The following is a 25,303-nucleotide window of genomic DNA, read 5'->3' as shown; positions in this document are numbered from 1 at the left end:
TTTCCTTAAGGCCACAAGGCATAGGAGCTGAATTAGGCCATTCAGCCCATCCAGTCTGCTCTCTATCCCACCATGGATGATTTATTATCCCTCTCAACCCCATCTCCTGTCTCCTCCCTGAAACCCTTAACGCCCAATCTAAACAAGAACTTATCGACCTCCGCTCTAAATTCACTCAGTGAGTTTGCCTGCACAGTGGACAGTGGTAACGAGTTCCATGGCTCCTGGGGCAGAGCAACATGGACTCCTGATTCAGTAGCGAGGGCCGAGGAGAGGGGTCACTAACGTCCTGAGCAGCTCGGGATGGCGGGGGAAGTGGGGCGATGACGGGTGACCGTTGGTGGAAGGGGGAAGTGGGATTGTAACATCGTTCAGGACCTTATCAGTGCGGGGTGTCCGTTGGACGGAGGGGTGATAGGATCAGATGGGGGGGGGGGGGGGAAGGGGCCAGGCAGGGACTATAAGAGACGGTGGACGGTTCACCACAGCGGCTGGAGTTGTCCGAACGAGTGTGGTGAGTGAGCACGCTGTCAGGACTGGCCGGTGTCCATCCTTGGAGAGACTGGCTTCCTGGAACGGGGACAGTCTGAAGGGAGGAGCGTAGGATGTCCATCTCCCTCTCAGTCATTCACCGTCCCGGGAGAACTTTGAGGGCTCCCCTCTCCCCCACCCACAACACCCTCCGCTCCGCCAGCCCAGTCCAGAGAGGCGCTCCTGGTGTCAGTGCTGAGGGAGGCGCCGGTGAGGAGGGATCTCTGCACCGGAGGTGGGGATTAAGGGAGATCTGCCCTCCCGGAGAGTCAGGGAGATGGGAACACCGCACTGCGGGAGGGGCAAATGAGGAACGATCTCTGTACTGTGTGAGGTTGGGGGAATAGTGCTGGTGAGGGGCGTATCCGCACCATGGGAAGGGTTTGAGGGGGAGCGGACGGAAGGGAAGGAGGGGGTTCCTAATGGTCAGAGGAGTGATGATGGTGCTCCATTCTGAAGCAGGGAGGTCTGCGCTGTGGGGAGCGGTCAGCAGGAGGCTTCACACTGCGGTGGGGTGGTACGCAAAGGGGCGACCCTTGTGCAGTTTTCCGAGCCACCCACTGGTTCTAAATTGTTTTCTCACTCTCACCCCCGACTCCAGATCCTGTTCTGTTGTCCGGTATCGAGTGCGGATATCAGAATGTTCCGGCTCCTCGTCGCCTGCCTGGTGGCGACCCAGCTCGTCCCGTCGCGGTGCTCCTCCCTGGCGGTTCTGCCAGATGATGAGGAGGACGAGGAGATGGTGAGTGAGGCGCGCTGACCCTGAGGTCCCCTCGGCCGTTTCGGAGCGGGACGTCGGGACCCCGGCGGACGCCCTCTCCTACGACTGGGGACACCAGGCAGCCGAGGCGGCTCCTGAATAGCGTTGGTGCTGGAGCGTCTCAACGCTGCGGGTCTCGGAGGGCAGGCCATTCGGCCCAACCAGTCGCTGCCTGCCTTGCGTTCGGTGCTGACCCATCCCGGTCCCTCCTGACCATGGATGTGTCAAACTGCCCTGGGAATAATCCGGCTCACCCTTACCTCACCCGGCAGCTCGTCCCATGATTCAGCACCCCCTGTGTGTAGAAGTTACCCCTCAGGTTCCTTTTCATCCTTTCAACACTCAATCTAAACCTGTGTCCCCCCTCTGGCAGAAGCTCCTCACCACATCCAACAACACCTCCCATACCTCTCGGTTCCTCTCATCCCGTTTCAAACTCTGCACCCGTCTCCCCTCCCTTCACACCCTCATCCATTCATCCCCCACCTTCCACACACACTCACTTCAACTCCACACTCACTCCCTCCATTCCCTGCCCTGCACTTCCTCCTCCTCACTCCATCCGGCCTCCCTCCCTCGCCACCACTTCACTTCCCTTTCACTTCCCCTCACTACACTCCATCACTCTCTACTTCACTCCCCTCCCACTCTATCCCTTCCACTCACTGCTCTGTACTCTCCTCTTGCTCCCCACTCCATCCCCATCGCTCTCCTTCTCCATCTCCATACTCTCCCCCCTATAACACCCCTCCACCACTCCTCACTCCACCTCCCTTCTAAACCGCCTCCCCTCCATTCCTCTCCACTCCCCCATTCTCCTCAGTTTCATTCCCCCTCCACTGCCTCTACCACTACGTCGTCTTCTACCTCCACACTCTCCCCTTCCCCTTCCACCGCACTTTCACTATCCCCCATTCCCCTCCACCGCACTTTCCCTATCCCCCATTCTCCTCCACCGCACTTTCCCCATCCCCCATTCCCCTCCACCGCACGTTCACTATCCCCCATTCCCCTCCACCGCACTTTCCCTATCCCCCATTCTCCTCCACCGCACGTTCACTATCCCCCATTCCCCTCCACCGCACTTTCCCTATCCCCCATTCTCCTCCACCCCACTTTCCCTATCCCCCATTCTCCTCCACCCCACTTTCACTATCCCCCATTCTCCTCCACCGCACGTTCACTATCTCCATTCTCCTCCACCGCACGTTCACTATCCCCCATTCTCCTCCACCCCACTTTCCCCATCCCCCATTCCCCTCCACCGCACGTTCACTATCTCCATTCTCCTCCACCCCACTTTCACTATCCCCCATTCCCCTCCACCGCACTTTCCCCATCCCCCATTCTCCTCCACCCCACTTTCCCTATCCCCCATTCCCCTCCACCGCACTTTCCCCATCCCCCATTCTCCTCCACCGCACTTTCCCTATCTCCATTCTCCTCCACCCCACTTTCACTATCCCCCATTCCCCTCCACCCCACTTTCCCTATCTCCATTCTCCTCCGCCCCACGTTCACTATCCCCCATTCCCCTCCACCGCACTTTCCCTATCCCCCATTCCCCTCCACCGCACTTTCCCTATCCCCCATTCTCCTCAACCCCACTTTCCCTATCCCCCATTCCCCTCCACCGCACTTTCCCTATCCCCCATTCTCCTCCACCACACTTTCCCCATCCCCCATTCCCCTCCACCGCACGTTCACTATCCCCCATTCCCCTCCACCCCACTTTCCCTATCTCCATTCTCCTCCACCGCACGTTCACTATCCCCCATTCTCCTCCACCGCACTTTCACTATCCCCCATTCCCCTCCACCCCACTTTCCCCATCCCCCATTCCCCTCCACCGCACGTTCACTATCCCCCATTCTCCTCCACCCCACTTTCCCTATCCCCCATTCCCCTCCACCACACGTTCACTATCCCCCATTCTCCTCCACCGCACTTTCCCTATCTCCATTCTCCTCCACCGCACTTTCCCTATCCCCCATTCCCCTCCACCGCACTTTCCCTATCCCCCATTCCCCTCCACCGCACTTTCCCTATCCCCCATTCTCCTCCACCCCACTTTCCCTATCCCCCATTCCCCTCCACCGCACTTTCCCTATCCCCCATTCTCCTCCACCACACTTTCCCCATCCCCCATTCCCCTCCACCGCACGTTCACTATCCCCCATTCCCCTCCACCCCACTTTCCCTATCTCCATTCTCCTCCACCGCACGTTCACTATCCCCCATTCTCCTCCACCGCACTTTCACTATCCCCCATTCCCCTCCACCCCACTTTCCCCATCCCCCATTCCCCTCCACCGCACGTTCACTATCCCCCATTCTCCTCCACCCCACTTTCCCTATCCCCCATTCCCCTCCACCACACGTTCACTATCCCCCATTCTCCTCCACCGCACTTTCCCTATCTCCATTCTCCTCCACCGCACTTTCCCTATCCCCCATTCCCCTCCACCGCACTTTCCCTATCTCCATTCTCCTCCACCGCACGTTCACTATCCCCCATTCCCCTCCACCGCACTTTCCCTATCCCCCATTCTCCTCCACCACACTTTCCCCATCCCCCATTCCCCTCCACCGCACGTTCACTATCCCCCATTCCCCTCCACCCCACTTTCCCTATCTCCATTCTCCTCCACCGCACGTTCACTATCCCCCATTCTCCTCCACCGCACTTTCACTATCCCCCATTCCCCTCCACCCCACTTTCCCCATCCCCCATTCCCCTCCACCGCACGTTCACTATCCCCCATTCTCCTCCACCCCACTTTCCCTATCCCCCATTCCCCTCCACCACACGTTCACTATCCCCCATTCCCCTCCACCCCACTTTCCCCATCCCCCATTCCCCTCCACCGCACGTTCACTATCCCCCATTCTCCTCCACCGCACTTTCCCTATCTCCATTCTCCTCCACCCCACTTTCCCTATCTCCCATTCCCCTCCACCCCACTTTCCCTATCTCCATTCTCCTCCACCGCACGTTCACTATCCCCCATTCTCCTCCACCGCACTTTCACTATCCCCCATTCCCCTCCACCGCACGTTCACTATCCCCATTCCCCTCCACCGCACGTTCACTATCCCCATTCCCTCCACCGCACGTTCACTATCCCCCATTCTCCTCCACCGCACTTTCCCTATCCCCCATTCTCCTCCACCGCACTTTCACTATCCCCATTCCCCTCCACCGCACGTTCACTATCCCCCATTCTCCTCCACCGCACGTTCACTATCCCCCATTACCCTCCACCGCACTTTCCCTATCTCCATTCTCCTCCACCCCACTTTCCCTATCCCCCATTCCCCTCCACCACACGTTCACTATCCCCCATTCTCCTCCACCGCACTTTCCCTATCTCCATTCTCCTCCACCGCACTTTCCCTATCCCCCATTCCCCTCCACCGCACTTTCCCTATCCCCCATTCCCCTCCACCGCACTTTTCCTATCCCCCATTCTCCTCCACCCCACTTTCCCTATCCCCCATTCCCCTCCACCGCACTTTCCCTATCCCCCATTCTCCTCCACCACACTTTCCCCATCCCCCATTCCCCTCCACCGCACGTTCACTATCCCCCATTCCCCTCCACCCCACTTTCCCTATCTCCATTCTCCTCCACCGCACGTTCACTATCCCCCATTCTCCTCCACCGCACTTTCACTATCCCCCATTCCCCTCCACCCCACTTTCCCCATCCCCCATTCCCCTCCACCGCACGTTCACTATTCCCCATTCTCCTCCACCCCACTTTCCCTATCCCCCATTCCCCTCCACCACACGTTCACTATCCCCCATTCTCCTCCACCGCACTTTCCCTATCTCCATTCTCCTCCACCGCACTTTCCCTATCCCCCATTCCCCTCCACCGCACTTTCCCTATCTCCATTCTCCTCCACCGCACGTTCACTATCCCCCATTCCCCTCCACCGCACTTTCCCTATCCCCCATTCTCCTCCACCACACTTTCCCCATCCCCCATTCCCCTCCACCGCACGTTCACTATCCCCCATTCCCCTCCACCCCACTTTCCCTATCTCCATTCTCCTCCACCGCACGTTCACTATCCCCCATTCTCCTCCACCGCACTTTCACTATCCCCCATTCCCCTCCACCCCACTTTCCCCATCCCCCATTCCCCTCCACCGCACGTTCACTATCCCCCATTCTCCTCCACCCCACTTTCCCTATCCCCCATTCCCCTCCACCACACGTTCACTATCCCCCATTCCCCTCCACCCCACTTTCCCCATCCCCCATTCCCCTCCACCGCACGTTCACTATCCCCCATTCTCCTCCACCGCACTTTCCCTATCTCCATTCTCCTCCACCCCACTTTCCCTATCTCCCATTCCCCTCCACCGCACGTTCACTATCCCCCATTCCCCTCCACCCCACTTTCCCCATCCCCCATTCCCCTCCACCGCAGGTTCACTATCCCCCATTCTCCTCCACCGCACTTTCCCTATCTCCATTCTCCTCCACCCCACTTTCCCTATCTCCCATTCCCCTCCACCGCACGTTCACTATCCCCCATTCCCCTCCACCCCACTTTCCCTATCTCCATTCTCCTCCACCGCACGTTCACTATCCCCCATTCTCCTCCACCGCACTTTCACTATCCCCCATTCCCCTCCACCGCACGTTCACTATCCCCCATTCCCCTCCACCGCACGTTCACTATCCCCATTCCCCTCCACCGCACGTTCACTATCCCCATTCCCCTCCACCGCACGTTCACTATCCCCCATTCTCCTCCACCGCACTTTCCCTATCCCCCATTCTCCTCCACCGCACTTTCACTATCCCCATTCCCCTCCACCGCACGTTCACTATCCCCCATTCTCCTCCACCGCACGTTCACTATCCCCCATTACCCTCCACCGCACTTTCCCTATCTCCATTCTCCTCCACCCCACTTTCCCTATCCCCCATTCCCCTCCACCCCACTTTCCCTATCCCCCATTCCCCTCCACCCCACTTTCCCTATCCCCCATTCTCCTCCACCGCACGTTCACTATCCCCCATTCTCCTCCACCGCACGTTCACTATCCCCCATTCTCCTCCACCATACTTTCCCCATCCCCCATTCCCCTCCACCGCACGTTCACTATCCCCCATTCTCCTCCACCGCACTTTCCCTATCCCCCATTCTCCTCCACCGCACGTTCACTATCCCCCATTCTCCTCCACCCCACTTTCCCTATCCCCCATTCCCCTCCACCACACTTTCACTATCCTCCATTCTCCTCCACCCCACTTTCCCTATCTCCATTCTCCTCCACCCCACTTTCCCTATCCCCCATTCCCCTCCACCACACTTTCACTATCCTCCATTCTCCTCCACCCCACTTTCCCTATCCTCCATTCTCCTCCACCCCACTTTCCCTATCCCCCATTCCCCTCCACCACACTTTCACTATCCTCCATTCTCCTCCACCCCACTTTCCCTATCTCCATTCTCCTCCACCCCACTTTCCCTATCCCCCATTCCCCTCCACCACACTTTCACTATCCTCCATTCTCCTCCACCCCACTTTCACTATCCCCCATTCTCCTCCACCGCACTTTCCCCATCCCCCATTCCCCTCCACCACACTTTCACTATCCTCCATTCTCCTCCACCCCACTTTCCCTATCTCCATTCTCCTCCACCACACTTTCACTATCCCCCATTCTCCTCCACCGCACTTTCACTATCCCCCATTCTCCTCCACCGCACTTTCCCCATCCCCCATTCTCCTCCACCACACTTTCCCCATCCCCCATTCCCCTCCACCACACTTTCACAATCCCCCATTCTCCTCCACCGCACGTTCACTATCCCCCATTCCCCTCCACCGCACTTTCCCCATCCCCCATTCTCCTCCACCGCACGTTCACTATCCCCATTCCCCTCCACCGCACTTTCACAATCCCCATTCCCCTCCACCCCACTCCTCACGTCTGCCCGACTTGCGGGGTCGGCCGCTTAATTTCTTTTACCTACTGGTGTAGTTGGTGCGGTTGGGATGATGGTAAAGGAGGGGTTGGACCAGCTGGATGGGATCGCATTGAGAGCCGGTATCGACTCGAATGCCCGAATGGCCTCCGTCAGAAAAAGATACAGAATCCTTTACAAGGGAGGGAGACGGGTCACTAAGGGACGCGGAAGGTGGGGGTGTCCACATATCTCCGAAGGTGAGTCAGGAATGAGTCCCGAAGGAGGCGGGCCGGGCGGGTGTAGAAGGAGGCAGGCCGGGCGGGTGTAGAAGGTGGCGGGCCGGGCGGGTGTAGAAGGAGGCGGGCCGGGTGGGTGTAGAAGGAGGCGGGCCGGGCGGGTGTAGAAGGTGGCGGGCCGGGCGGGTGTAGAAGGAGACGGGCCGGGCGGGTGTAGAAGGAGGCGGGCCGGGCGGGTGTAGAAGGAGGCGGGCCGGGCGGGTGTAGAAGGTGGTGGGCCGGGTGGGTGTAGAAGGAGGCGGGCCGGGCGGGTGTAGAAGGTGGCGGGCTGGGCGGGTGTAGAAGGTGGCGGGCCGGGCGGGTGTAGAAGGAGACGGGCCGGGCGGGTGTAGAAGGTGGCGGGCCGGGCGGGTGTAGAAGGTGGCGGGCCGGGTGGGTGTAGAAGGAGACGGGCCGGGCGGGTGTAGAAGGAGGCGGGCCGGGCGGGTGTAGAAGGAGGCGGGCCGGGCGGGTGTAGAAGGAGACGGGCCGGGCGGGTGTAGAAGGAGGCGGGCCGGGCGGGTGTAGAAGGAGGCGGGCCGGGCGGGTGTAGAAGGTGGCGGGCGGGCGGGTGTAGAAGGTGGCGGGCCGGGCGGGTGTAGAAGGTGGCGGGCTGGGTGGGTGTAGAAGGTGGCGGGCTGGGCGGGTGTAGAAGGTGGCGGGCTGGGTGGGTGTAGAAGGAGGCGGGCCGGGCGGGTGTAGAAGGTGGTGGGCCGGGCGGGTGTAGAAGGTGGTGGGATGGTCGAGTCTGTAAAAGGGGGTGGGCCGGGCGGAACCTTTGCCTTCGCTGGCCGAAGCCCAGAGGAGCAGAGCTGGTGCGACCACATCTAAATCTAGAGGAAACACCGGCTGGGGGCCAGAGCTTCAACCCTGAGCCCCGTCCTGCTCCTCACCCCACAGTAAGGGTGTGTCCGTACTGGGGAGCGGGCGGTCGGGGGCGGCACTCACTGGTCAGGGCTGGGATGCCCTTCGCAGCGGTTCCCACCGACACGGATTAAGGGAAGCAGATTCCCGACTAACGGAATTTCTTCCATCCCCAGTCCCAAATGCGATCCGATTTCGAGGAGTTCAAAGTGGCTTACAACAAGAGTTATGCCGGAGAGGAAGGTGAGGGGAGCCCGGCTCATTCTGTCCCGGGAAGGGATGGGGAGAAGGGGGTTGGGCAACGGGAGTGGGGAGGGAGAGAGGGGTGGAGGAACGGAGGGTTCTACTGGGCACCAATACCCCCTTCTACACCCCTGTCAGGAGATGAACTCTCCCCCACTCCCTCTTTCTCTGTCCTGCTCTCTCTTACACATTCACCCTCTCCTCCTCTTCCTCCCACACTCATTCTCTTCCATCACTTTATCTCTCTTTCTACACACACTTTCCATCTCTCCTCCTTATTTCTCTCATACACTCTCATCCTCCCTCTTCTCTCTCTCCCCTCTCTCCCTCTCTTCTCCGTCTCCTTACACACTCCCTCTCTCTCTCTCGGCAGAAGAGAATCGCCGTTTCCAGATCTTTGTGGAGAACATGAAGAAAGCGCAGATGTTTGAGGAGGACGACAAAGGAACGGCCGAGCATGGAGTCACCAAATTCAGTGACATGACAGGTACAAACCCCCCTCCCCCCTCCCCGTGGGAGAGTCTGGTCCACATTCTCACAGCACAGCAACTGCTCTCTCTGCCAAATGGCCTGTGCGAATTTGGACCTGCCCTTCAGCCCGTTGAGCCGGTTGGTTCATTACAGTGGTTCACACACACGTACCTCTCTCTCTCTCACTCTCACACACGGATCTCTCACATACACTCACGCACACATCACCGGAGACCAGGATCGAACCCGGAACTCTGGATCACTGAGGCAGTGTCTCAACCCTCTGCGCCACTGCGGAACAAAGGAACTCTGTTTGGTAGCACTCTCCCTGTTGCCGTCCCCACAGACGCTGTGTGACAAGCTGTGATTCCGGAATCTGCCGTGTTCATCCGAGAGGATGTAGCGGAGTGCCGCAGGGTGCTGTCTCGATGAACAGTATTACATGTCAGGAGAAGTTGCCCAAACTTGGGTTGATTTCTCTGGCCGCAGTTCATAAAGTTACAAAGTATAGCCCGGGTAGTGACTGGTGGTTCTGTTCCACGGCTACACGGGTCAAATAGAAGAGGGAGCATCTTTAACACCAGGCTACCCAGACGGGAACTTCTTTGAGAAGGGGTGAAGGGAAAAGTTTAGGGGAGATGTGAGGGCATATATTTTACACAGAGAGTGGTGGGTGTCCGGAATGGGTTTGCAGGAGCAGCGGGAAGCCGGTACCAAATCGGCATGTCAGCGGCATTTAGACCTGCACAGAATAGAGATGTGGATCCCGTGCAGGTAGATAAAGAGAGTTGAACTTGGCATCAGAGTGGGCACAAAGAGGGTCGAAGCACGGGTTCCAGTGCAGTACATCACAAGCCCGGCATTCCCAGGCCCACCAGCCATGAACTTTGACCCACACCGCTACGGCTCCAAAGGAGTTGTCCGCGCCTGGGCAGAAACGGTCGATAATTCTAAAATGTAACACTTCTTTCCCCGTTCCGCAGACGAAGAATTCAATCAGTTCTACCTCAACCCGGTAATGATGAACGACTCGTCCTGGATGGAGGAGATGGCTCAGATACCTGTGGCCGAACCCCTGCCAAAATGTCAGATAAGACGCCGATGCGACTGGCGTCAACAGAGAGCAGTAACTCAGGTCAAAGACCAGGTAAGTTCCAACTTCTGATTCAGGACTTCCAGAGTTTCCTGCAGTAGGTGAGACTATGACCAGAGGACACAGATAGAGCGGATGTGGAGAAGATGTTTCCTATAGTGGGGGAGTCTAGGACCAGAGGACACAGATAGAGTGGATGTGGAGAGGTTGTTTCCTATAGTGGGGGAGTCTAGGACCAGAGGACACAGATAGAGTGGATGTGGAGAGGTTGTTTCCTATAGTGGGGGAGTCTAGGACCAGAGGACACAGATAGAGTGGATGCGGAGAGGATGTTTCCTATAGTGGGGGAGTCTGGGGCCTGAGGGCGCAGCCTCTGAATGGAGGCGCGTATATTTAGAACAGGGATGAGGAGGAATTTCTTTTACCAGAGCTGGCGAATCTGTGGAATTTGTTGACACAGACAGCTGTCGAGGACAAGTATTTGAAGCAGACGTCGGCAGGTTAGTCAGACTGTCAAGGGTTACGTGAGAGGGCTGGAGAATGGGGATGAGAGGGACAACAAATCAGCCATTGAGGAAGGGCGGAGCTGGTCAGTGGGCCGAATGGCTTAATTCCACTCGTATGTCTGAGGCTCTTATTACTCGGTGTGTTGACGTGGAAGAAAGTACGAGAATAACTGCGCAGAATAGAGTGTAACCGTCACAGTGTGCACAGACAGGATCCGGAATGGAACAGGGAAGGTCGAGTGAACTTGCGGAGTGGGTGGAGGCTGGGGAGGGGGACAGATTGCGGTGACGGGAACAGACAAAACATATGCATGTTGTCATCTCCCCCCGCAGGGGAGGTGCTCTGCGTCTTGGGCTTTCGGGTGCGTCGCCAGTCTCGAGTCGCAGTGGTACATCAAGACGAAAGTGCTGAAAGTCCTCTCGGAGCAAGGTAATCCCGCGGATAGCACCTCTCCCCCACCCTCTGGCGCTCCGGAGCGTGATTCCACCCAACCCCAACCACACACACACACACACTCACCCCCCCACACACACACACACACACTCACCCCACACACACACACACTCACCCCACACACACACACTCAGACACACACACACTCACTCACACTCACCCCCCCACACACGCACACACACACTCACCCCACACACACACACTAACCACACACACACACTCACTCCACACACACACACTCACACACACACTCACCCCACACACACAGACACACACACTCACACTCACCCCCCCACACACACACTCACCCCCCACACACACACACATGCGCACTCACCCACACACACACTCACCCACACACACACACTCACCCAAACACACACTCACACACACACAATCACACACTCACACAATCACCCCCCACACACACGTGCACTCACCCACACACACACACACTCACCCACACACAAACACACACACACACTCACCCCACACACACTCACACACACAGACTCACACACACAGACTCACCCACACGCACACACTCACTCCACACACACACGCACACACACCCAAACACACACACACACTCACCCCACACACACACTCACCCCCCACACACACACTCACACATACTCACCCACACACACACACACACACACTCACCCACACACAAACACACACACACTCACCCCACATACACACTCACACACACAGACTCACCCACACGCACACACTCACTCCACACACACACGCGCACACACCCAGACACACACTCACACACACACAGTCACACACACACTCACCCCCCACACACACACTCACACATACTCACCCACACACACACACACTCACCCCCCACACACACACACTCACCCCACACACATACACACACTCACCCCACACACACACTCACCCCACACACTCACACACACATACTCACCCCCCACACACACACACTCACCCACACGCACACAAACACTGTCACACACACACACTCATCCCCCACACACACTCACCCCACACACATACACACACTCACCCCACACACTCACACAAACACTCACCCCACACACACACTCACCCCACACACTCACACACACACACTCACCCCCCACACACACACACACTCAGACACACACACACTCACCCCACACACTCACACACACACACTCACCCCACACACGCACACTCACCCACACACACACTCACCCACACACACACACACACACACTCACCCCCTCACACACACTCACACTCACCCCTACACACACACTCACCCCCCACACACACTCACACACAAACTCACCCCTACACACACACACTCACCCCCCACACACACTCACCCCACAGACACACACGCGTACTCACCCACACACACACACACACTCACCCCACACACACACTCACACACACAGACTCACCCACACGCACACACTCACTCCACACACACACGCACACACACCCAGACACACACTCACACACACACAGTCACACACACACTCACCCCCCACACACACACTCACACATACTCACCCACACACACAAACACACACACTCACCCCACACACTCACACACACACTCACACCCCACACACACATACACTCACCCACACGCACACACACTGTCACACACACACACTCACCCCCCACACACACTCACCCCACACACATACACACACTCACCCCACACACTCACACAAACACTCACCCCACACACACACTCACACACACACTCACCCCACACACACACTCAGACACACACACACTCACCCCACACACACACACACTGACCACACACACACACACACCCCACACACACACAAACTCACACACACACTCACCCCACACACACAGACACACACACACACTCACACTCACCCCCCCACACACACACACTCACCCCCCGCACACACACTCACACACTCAAACTCACCCCTACACACACACACACACTCACCCCCACACACACTCACCCCACAGACACACACGCGCACTCACCCACACACACACACTCACCCACACACACACACTCACCCCACAGACACACAAGCGCACTCACACACACACACACACTCACACACACACACTCACACTCACCCCCCACACACACTCACAAACACACACACGCACACTCACCCACACACACACTCACCCACACACACACTCACCCACACACACACACTCACACACACACACTCACACACACACACTCACCCCCCACACACACACTCACACTCACCCCTACACACACACACACTCACCCCCACACACACTCACCCCCCACACACACTCACACACTCAAACTCACCCCTACACACACAGACACACACTCACCCCCCAAACACACTCACCCCACAGACACACACGCGCACTCACCCACACACACACACACTCACCCACACACACACACACACAATCACACACTCACACAATCACCCCACACACACACTCACCCACACACAAACACACACACACACTCACCCCACACATACACTCACACACACAGACTCACCCACACGCACACACTCACTCCACACACACACGCACACACACCCAGACACACACTCACACACAGTCACACACACACTCACCCCCCACACACACTCACCCCACAGACACACACGCGCACTCACCCACACACACACACACTCACCCACACACACACTCACACACACACACACAATCTCACACTCACACAATCACCCCACACACACACGTGCACTCACCCACACACACACTCACCCACACACAAACACACACACACACTCACCCCACACAGACACTCACCCACACACAAACACACACACACACTCACACAATCACCCCACACACACACACGCGCACTCACCCACACACACACACACTCACCCACACACACACTCACACACACACACACAATCTCACACTCACACAATCACCCCACACACACACGTGCACTCACCCACACACACACTCACCCACACACAAACACACACACACACTCACCCCACACAGACACTCACCCACACACAAACACACACACACACTCACACAATCACCCCACACACACACACGCGCACTCACCCACACACACACACACTCACCCACACACACACTCACACACACACACACAATCTCACACTCACACAATCACCCCACACACACACGTGCACTCACCCACACACACACGCACACACACCTAGACACACTCTCACACACACACAGTCACACACACACTCACCCCCCCACACACACACACACTGACCACACACACACACCCCACACACACACACAAACACTCACCCCACACACACACTCACCCCACACACTCACACACACACACTCACCCCACACACACACACTCAGACACACACACACTCACCCCACACACACACACTGACCACACACACACACACCCCACACACACACACAAACTCACACACACACTCACCCCACACACACAGACACACACACTCACACACACACACACTCACACTCACCCCCCACACACTCACCCCCCGCACACACACTCACACACTCAAACTCACCCCTACACACACACACACTCACCCCCCACACACACTCACCCCACAGACACACACGCGCACTCACCCACACACACACACTCACCCACACACACACACTCACCCCACAGACACACAAGCGCACTCACACACACACACACACTCACCCCACAGACACACAAGCACACTCACCCACACACACACACTCACACACACACTCACACTCACCCCCCACGCACACACGCTAACACACACACACTCCTCCCACACACACACACGCACACTCACCCACACACACACTCACACACACTCACCCCCCACTCACACACACTCACCCCCCACACACACTCACACACACACTCCTCCCACACACACACACGCGCACTCACCCACACACACTCACACACTCAAACTCACCCCTACACACAGACACACACTCACCCCCCACACACACTCACCCCACAGACACACACGCGCACTCACCCACACACACACACACTCACCCACACACACACACACACTCACACAATCACCCCACACACACACGTGCACTCACCCACACACACACACACTCACCCAGACACACTCACACACACACAGTCACACACACACCCCCCACACACACACTCACACATACTCACCCACACACACACACACTCACCCCACAGACACACACGCGCACTCACCCACACACACACACTCACCCACACACACACTCACACACACACTCACCCCACAGACACACACACGCACAATCACCCCACACACACACACGTGCACTCACCCACACACACACACTCACCCACACACAAACACACACACACACACTCACCCCACACACACACTCACACACACAGACTCACCCACACGCACACACTCACTCCACACACACACGCACACACACCCAGACACACACTCACACACACACAGTCACACACACACTCACCCCCCACACACACACTCACACATACTCACCCACACACACAAACACACACACTCACCCCACACACTCACACACACACTCACACCCCACACACACATACACTCACCCACACGCACACACACACTGTCACACACACACACACTCACCCCCCACACACACTCACCCCACACACATACACACACTCACCCCACACACTCACACAAACACTCACCCCACACACACACTCACACACACACACTCACCCCACACACACACACTCAGACACACACACTCACCCCACGCACACACACTGACCACACACACACACACACCCCACACACACACAAACTCACACACACACTCACCCCACACACACAGACACACACACACACTCACACTCACCCCACACACACAGACACACACACACACTCACACTCACCCCCCCACACACACACACTCACCCCCCGCACACACACTCACACACTCAAACTCACCCCTACACACACACACACTCACCCCCACACACACTCACCCCACAGACACACACGCGCACTCACCCACACACACACACTCATCCCACAGACACACAAGCGCACTCACACACACACACACTCACACCCCACACACACTCACAAACACACACTCCTCACTCACCCACACACACACACTCACCCGCACACACACACTCACACGCACACACTCACCCCCCACACACACACTCACATTCACCCCTACACACACACACACTCACCCCCCACACACACTCACCCCCCCACACACACTCACACACTCAAACTCACCCCTACACACACAGACACACACTCACCCCCCACACACACTCTCCCCACAGACACACACGCGCACTCACCCACACACACACACACTCACCCACACACACACACACACAATCACACACTCACACAATCACCCCACACACACACGTGCACTCACCCACACACACACACTCACCCCACACACACACACTCAGACACACACACACTCACCCCACACACACACACTGACCACACACACACACACCCCACAGACACACACAAACTCACACACACACTCACCCCACACACACAGACACACACACTCACACACACACACACTCACACTCACCCCCCCACACACTCACCCCCCGCACACACACTCACACACTCAAACTCACACCTACACACACACACACACTCACCCCCCACACACACTCACCCCACAGACACACACGCGCACTCACCCACACACACACACACTCACCCACACACACACACTCACCCCACAGACACACAAGCACACTCACCCACACACACACACTCACACACACACACACACACTCACACTCACCCCCCACGCACACACGCTAACACACACACACACTCCTCCCACACACACACATGCACACTCACACACACACACTCACCCCCCCACTCACACACACTCACCCCCCACACACACTCACACACACACACTCCTCCCACACACACACGCGCACTCACCCACACACACTCACACACTCAAACTCACCCCTACACACACAGACACACACTCACCCCCCACACACACTCACCCCACAGACACACACACGCACTCACCCACACACACACACTCACCCACACACACACACACACAATCACACACTCACACAATCACCCCACACACACACGTGCACTCACCCACACACACACACACTCACCCAGACACACTCACACACACACAGTCACACACACACTCACCCCCACACACACACTCACACATACTCACCCACACACACACACACTCACCCCCCACACACACACTCACCCACACGCACACACACTGTCACACACACACACTCACCCCCTACACACATACACACACTCACCCCACACACACACTCACCCCCCACACACACATACACTCACCCACACGCACACACACACTGTCACACACACACACACTCACCCCCCACACACACTCACCCCACACACATACACACACTCACCCCACACACTCACACAAACACTCACCCCACACACACACTCACACACACACACTCACCCCACACACACACACTCAGACACACATACTCACCCCACGCACACACACTGACCACACACACACACACACCCCACACACACACAAACTCACACACACACTCACCCCACACACACAGACACACACACACTCACACTCACCCCACACACACAGACACACACACACACTCACACTCACCCCCCCCACACACACACACTCACCCCCCGCACACACACTCACACACTCAAACTCACCCCTACACACACACACACACTCACCCCCACACACACTCACCCCACAGACACACACGCGCACTCACCCACACACACACACTCACCCACACACACACACTCACCCCACAGACACACAAGCGCACTCACACACACACACACACTCACAAACACACACTCCTCACACACACACACACGCACACTCACCCACACACACACACTCACCCACACACACACACTCACACACACACACTCACCCCCCCACACACACTCACACTCAACCCTACACACACACACACTCACCCCCCACACACACTCACCCCCCCACACACACTCACACACTCAAACTCACCCCTACACACACAGACACACACTCACCCCCCACACACACTCTCCCCACAGACACACACGCGCACTCACCCACACACACACACACTCACCCACACACACACACACACAATCACACACTCACACAATCACCCCACACACACACGTGCACTCACCCACACACACACACTCACCCCACACACACACACTCAGACACACACACACTCACCCCACACACACACACTGACCACACACACACACCCCACACACACACACAAACTCACACACACACTCACCCCACACACACAGACACACACACTCACACACACACACACTCACACTCACCCCCCCACACACTCACCCCCCGCACACACACTCACACACTCAAACTCACCCCTACACACACACACACACTCACCCCCCACACACACTCACCCCACAGACACACACGCGCACTCACCCACACACACACACTCACCCACACACACACACTCACCCCACAGACACACACGCGCACTCACCCACACACACACACACTCACCCACACACACACACACACAATCACACACTCACACAATCACCCCACACACACACTCACCCACACACAAACACACACACACACTCACCCCACACATACACTCACACACACAGACTCACCCACACGCACACACTCACTCCACACACACACGCACACACACCCAGACACACACTCACACACAGTCACACACACACTCACCCCCCACACACACTCACCCCACAGACACACACGCGCACTCACCCACACACACACACACTCACCCACACACACACTCACACACACACACACAATCTCACACTCACACAATCACCCCACACACACACGTGCACTCACCCACACACACACTCACCCACACACACACGCACACACACCTAGACACACTCTCACACACACACAGTCACACACACACTCACCCCCCCACACACACACACTGACCACACACACACACACCCCACACACACACACAAACACTCACCCCACACACACACTCACCCCACACACTCACACACACACACTCACCCCACACACACACACTCAGACACACACACACTCACCCCACACACACACACTGACCACACTCACACACCCCACACACACACACAAACTCACACACACACTCACCCCACACACACAGACACACACACTCACACACACACACACTCACACTCACCCCCCACACACTCACCCCCCGCACACACACTCACACACTCAAACTCACCCCTACACACACACACACTCACCCCCCACACACACTCACCCCACAGACACACACGCGCACTCACCCACACACACACACTCACCCACACACACACACTCACCCCACAGACACACAAGCGCACTCACACACACACACACACTCACCCCACAGACACACAAGCACACTCACCCACACACACACACTCACACACACACACACTCACACTCACCCCCCACGCACACACGCTAACACACACACACTCCTCCCACACACACACACGCACACTCACCCACACACACACTCACACACACACACTCACCCCCCCACTCACACACACTCACCCCCCACACACACTTACACACACACTCCTCCCACACACACACACGCGCACTCACCCACACACACTCACACACTCAAACTCACCCCTACACACACAGACACACACTCACCCCCCACACACACTCACCCCACAGACACACACGCGCACTCACCCACACACACACACACACACCCACACACACACACACACTCACACAATCACCCCACACACACACGTGCACTCACCCACACACACACACACTCACCCAGACACACTCACACACACACAGTCACACACACACACCCCCCACACACACACTCACACATACTCACCCACACACACACACACACTCACCCCACAGACACACACGCGCACTCACCCACACACACACACTCACCCACACACACACTCACACACACACACACAATCACACACTCACACAATCACCCCACACACACACACGTGCACTCACCCACACACACACTCACCCACACACAAACACACACACACACTCACCCCACACACACACTCACACACACAGACTCACCCACACGCACACAATCACCCCACACATACACTCACACACACAGACTCACCCACACGCACACACTCACTCCACACACACACGCACACACACCCAGACACACACTCACACACAGTCACACACACACTCACCCCCCACACACACTCACCCCACAGACACACACGCGCACTCACCCACACACTCACACACACACACACACTCACACCCCACACACACTCACAAACACACACTCCTCACACACACACACATGCACACTCACCCACACACACACACTCACCCGCACACACACACTCACACACACACACTCACCCCCCACACACACACTCACACTCACCCCTACACACACACACACTCACCCCCCACACACACTCACCCCCCCACACACACTCACACACTCAAACTCACCCCTACACACACTCACCCCCCACACACACTCACCCCACAGACACACACGCGCACTCACCCACACACACACACTCACCCACACACTCACCCCACAGACACACAAGCGCACTCACACACACACACACACTCACCCCACAGACACACACACACACTCACCCACACACACACACACAATCACACACTCACACAATCACCCCACACACACACGTGCACTCACCCACACACACACACACTCACCCAGACACACTCACACACACACAGTCACACACACACTCACCCCCCACGCACACATGCTAACACACACACACTCCTCCCACACACACACACGCACACTCACCCACACACACAGTCACACACACACACCCCCCACACACACACTCACACATACTCACCCACACACACACACACTCACCCCACAGACACACACGCGCACTCACCCACACACACACACTCACCCACACACACACTCACACACACACACAATCACACACTCACACAATCACCCCACACACACACACGTGCACTCACCCACACACACACACTCACCCACACACAAACACACACACACACACTCACCCCACACACACACTCACACACACAGACTCACCCACACGCACACACTCACTCCACACACACACGCACACACACCCAGACACACACTCACACACACACAGTCACACACACACTCACCCCCCACACACACACTCACACATACTCACCCACACACACAAACACACACACTCACCCCACACACACACTCACCCCACACACTCACACACACACTCACACCCCACACACACATACACTCACCCACACGCACACACACACTGTCACACACACACACACTCACCCCACACACATACACACACTCACCCCACACACTCACACAAACACTCACCCCACACACACACTCACACACACACACTCACCCCACACACACACACTCAGACACACACACTCACCCCACGCACACACACTGACCACACACACACACACACACCCCACACACACACAAACTCACACACACACTCACCCCACACACACAGACACACACACACTCACACTCACCCCCCCCACACACACACACTCACCCCCCGCACACACACTCACACACTCAAACTCACCCCTACACACACACACACTCACCCCCACACACACTCACCCCACAGACACACACGCGCACTCACCCACACACACACACTCACCCACACACACACACTCACCCCACAGACACACAAGCGCACTCACACACACACACACACTCACACCCCACACACACTCACAAACACACACTCCTCACACACACACACACACGCACACTCACCCACACACACACACTCACCCGCACACACACACTCACACACACACACTCACCCCCCACACACACACTCACACTCACCCCTACACACACACACACTCACCCCCCACACACACTCAACCCCCCCACACACACTCACACACTCAAACTCACCCCTACACACACTCACCCCCCACACACACTCTCCCCACAGACACACACGCGCACTCACCCACACACACACACACTCACCCACACACACACACACACAATCACACACTCACACAATCACCCCACACACACACGTGCACTCACCCACACACACACACTCACCCCACACACACACACTCAGACACACACACACTCACCCCACACACACACACTGACCACACACACACACACACCCCACACACACACAAACTCACACACACACTCACCCCACACACACAGACACACACACTCACACACACACACACTCACACTCACCCCCCACACACTCACCCCCCGCACACACACTCACACACTCAAACTCACCCCTACACACACACACACACTCACCCCCCACACACACTCACCCCACAGACACACACGCGCACTCACCCACACACACACACTCACCCACACACACACACACACACCCCACAGACACACAAGCACACTCACCCACACACACACACTCACACACACACACACACTCACACTCACCCCCCACGCACACACACTGTCACACACACACACTCACCCCCTACACACATACACACACTCACCCCACACACACACTCACCCCCCACACACACATACACTCACCCACACGCACACACACACTGTCACACACACACACTCACCCCCCACACACACTCACCCCACACACATACACACACTCACCCCACACACTCACACAAACACTCACCCCACACACACACTCACACACACACTCACCCCACACACACACTCAGACACACACACACTCACCCCACACACACACACTGACCACACACACACACACACACCCCACACACACACAAACTCACACACACACTCACCCCACACACACAGACACACACACACTCACACTCACCCCCCCACACACACACACTCACCCCCCGCACACACACTCACACACTCAAACTCACCCCTACACACACACACACACACTCACCCCCACACACACTCACCCCACAGACACACACGCGCACTCACCCACACACACACACTCACCCACACACACACACTCACCCCACAGACACACAAGCGCACTCACACACACACACACACTCACAAACACACACTCCTCACACACACACACACGCACACTCACCCACACACACACACTCACCCACACACACACACTCACACACACACACTCACCCCCCACACACACACTCACACTCACCCCTACACACACACACACTCACCCCCAAACACACTCACCCCCCCACACACACTCACACACTCAAACTCACCCCTACACACACAGACACACACTCACCCCCCACACACACTCACCCCACAGACACACACGCGCACTCACCCACACACACACACACTCACCCACACACACACACACACAATCACACACTCACACAATCACCCCACACACACACGTGCACTCACCCACACACACACACTCACCCCACACACACACACTCAGACACACACACACTCACCCCACACACACACACTGACCACACACACACACCCCACACACACACACAAACTCACACACACACTCACCCCACACACACAGACACACACACTCACACACACACACACTCACACTCACCCCCCCACACACTCACCCCCCACACACACACTCACACACTCAAACTCAACCCTACACACACACACACTCACCCCCCACACACACTCACCCCACAGACACACACGCGCACTCACCCACACACACACACTCACCCACACACACACACTCACCCCACAGACACACAAGCACACTCACCCACACACACACACTCACACTCACCCCCCACGCACACACGCTAACACACACACACTCCTCCCACACACACACATGCACACTCACCCACACACACACTCACCCCCCCACTCACACACACTCACCCCCCACACACACTCACACACTCCTCCCACACACACACGCGCACTCACCCACACACACTCACACACTCAAACTCACCCCTACACACACGACACACACTCACCCCCCACACACACTCACCCCACAGACACACACGCGCACTCACCCACACACACACACACACAATCACACACTCACAAATCACCCCACACACAAACGTGCACTCACCCACACACACACACACACTCACCCAGACACACTCACACACACACAGTCACACACACACACTCACCCCCCACACACACACTCACACATACTCACCCACACACAGACACACACTCACCCCCCACACACACTCACCCCACAGACACACACGCGCACTCACCCACACACACACACACTCACCCACACACACACACACACAATCACACACTCACAAATCACCCCACACACACGTGCACTCACCCACACACACACACACTCACCCAGACACACTCACACACACACAGTCACACACATACTCACCCACACACACACACACTCACCCCCCACACACACACTCACCCACACGCACACACACTGTCACACACACACACACTCACCCCCTACACACATACACACACTCACCCCACACACACACTCACCCCCCATACACACACTCACCCCACACACACACACTCACCCACACACACACTCACCCCCCACACACACTCACCCCACACACAAACACACACTCACCCCACACACTCACACACACTCACCCACACACACACACACTCACCCCCCACACACACTCATCCCACACACTACACACACTCAGACACACACACACTCACCCCACACACTCACACACACACACTCACCCACACACACACACTCACCCCACACACACACACTCAGACACACACACACTCACCCCACACACACACACTGACCACACACACACACCCCACACACACACACAAACTCACACACACACTCACCCCACACACACAGACACACACACTCACACACACACACACTCACACTCACCCCCCCACACACTCACCCCCCGCACACACACTCACACACTCAAACTCAACCCTACACACACACACACTCACCCCCCACACACACTCACCCCACAGACACACACGCGCACTCACCCACACACACACACACTCACCCACACACACACACACACAATCACACACTCACAAATCACCCCACACACACACGTGCACTCACCCACACACACACACACACTCACCCAGACACACTCACACACACACAGTCACACACATACTCACCCACACACACACACACTCACCCCCCACA

General features: G+C 56.9%; 1 protein-coding gene across 1 annotated transcript in view; it reads left to right on the top strand.

Annotated features, from left to right (window-relative positions):
- The first annotated feature begins 443 nt into the window (after positions 1-443).
- Positions 444-25,303, top strand: part of LOC140717823 (cathepsin F-like) — a 39,504-nt gene continuing 14,644 nt past the window's right edge. The window contains exons 1-6 of the mRNA XM_073031545.1: positions 444-514; positions 1,133-1,273; positions 8,542-8,608; positions 8,982-9,095; positions 10,063-10,226; positions 11,012-11,108. Of these exons, the coding sequence (XP_072887646.1) occupies positions 1,172-1,273; positions 8,542-8,608; positions 8,982-9,095; positions 10,063-10,226; positions 11,012-11,108 (544 nt within the window). The 5' untranslated portion in view covers positions 444-514; positions 1,133-1,171. The remainder of the gene's footprint in view (positions 515-1,132; positions 1,274-8,541; positions 8,609-8,981; positions 9,096-10,062; positions 10,227-11,011; positions 11,109-25,303) is intronic.

This window comes from Hemitrygon akajei, chromosome 28 (assembly GCF_048418815.1).
Source record: "Hemitrygon akajei chromosome 28, sHemAka1.3, whole genome shotgun sequence".
In the NCBI taxonomy this organism is placed as follows: domain Eukaryota; kingdom Metazoa; phylum Chordata; class Chondrichthyes; order Myliobatiformes; family Dasyatidae; genus Hemitrygon; species Hemitrygon akajei.
This window is presented reverse-complemented; position numbering and strand designations above follow the sequence as displayed.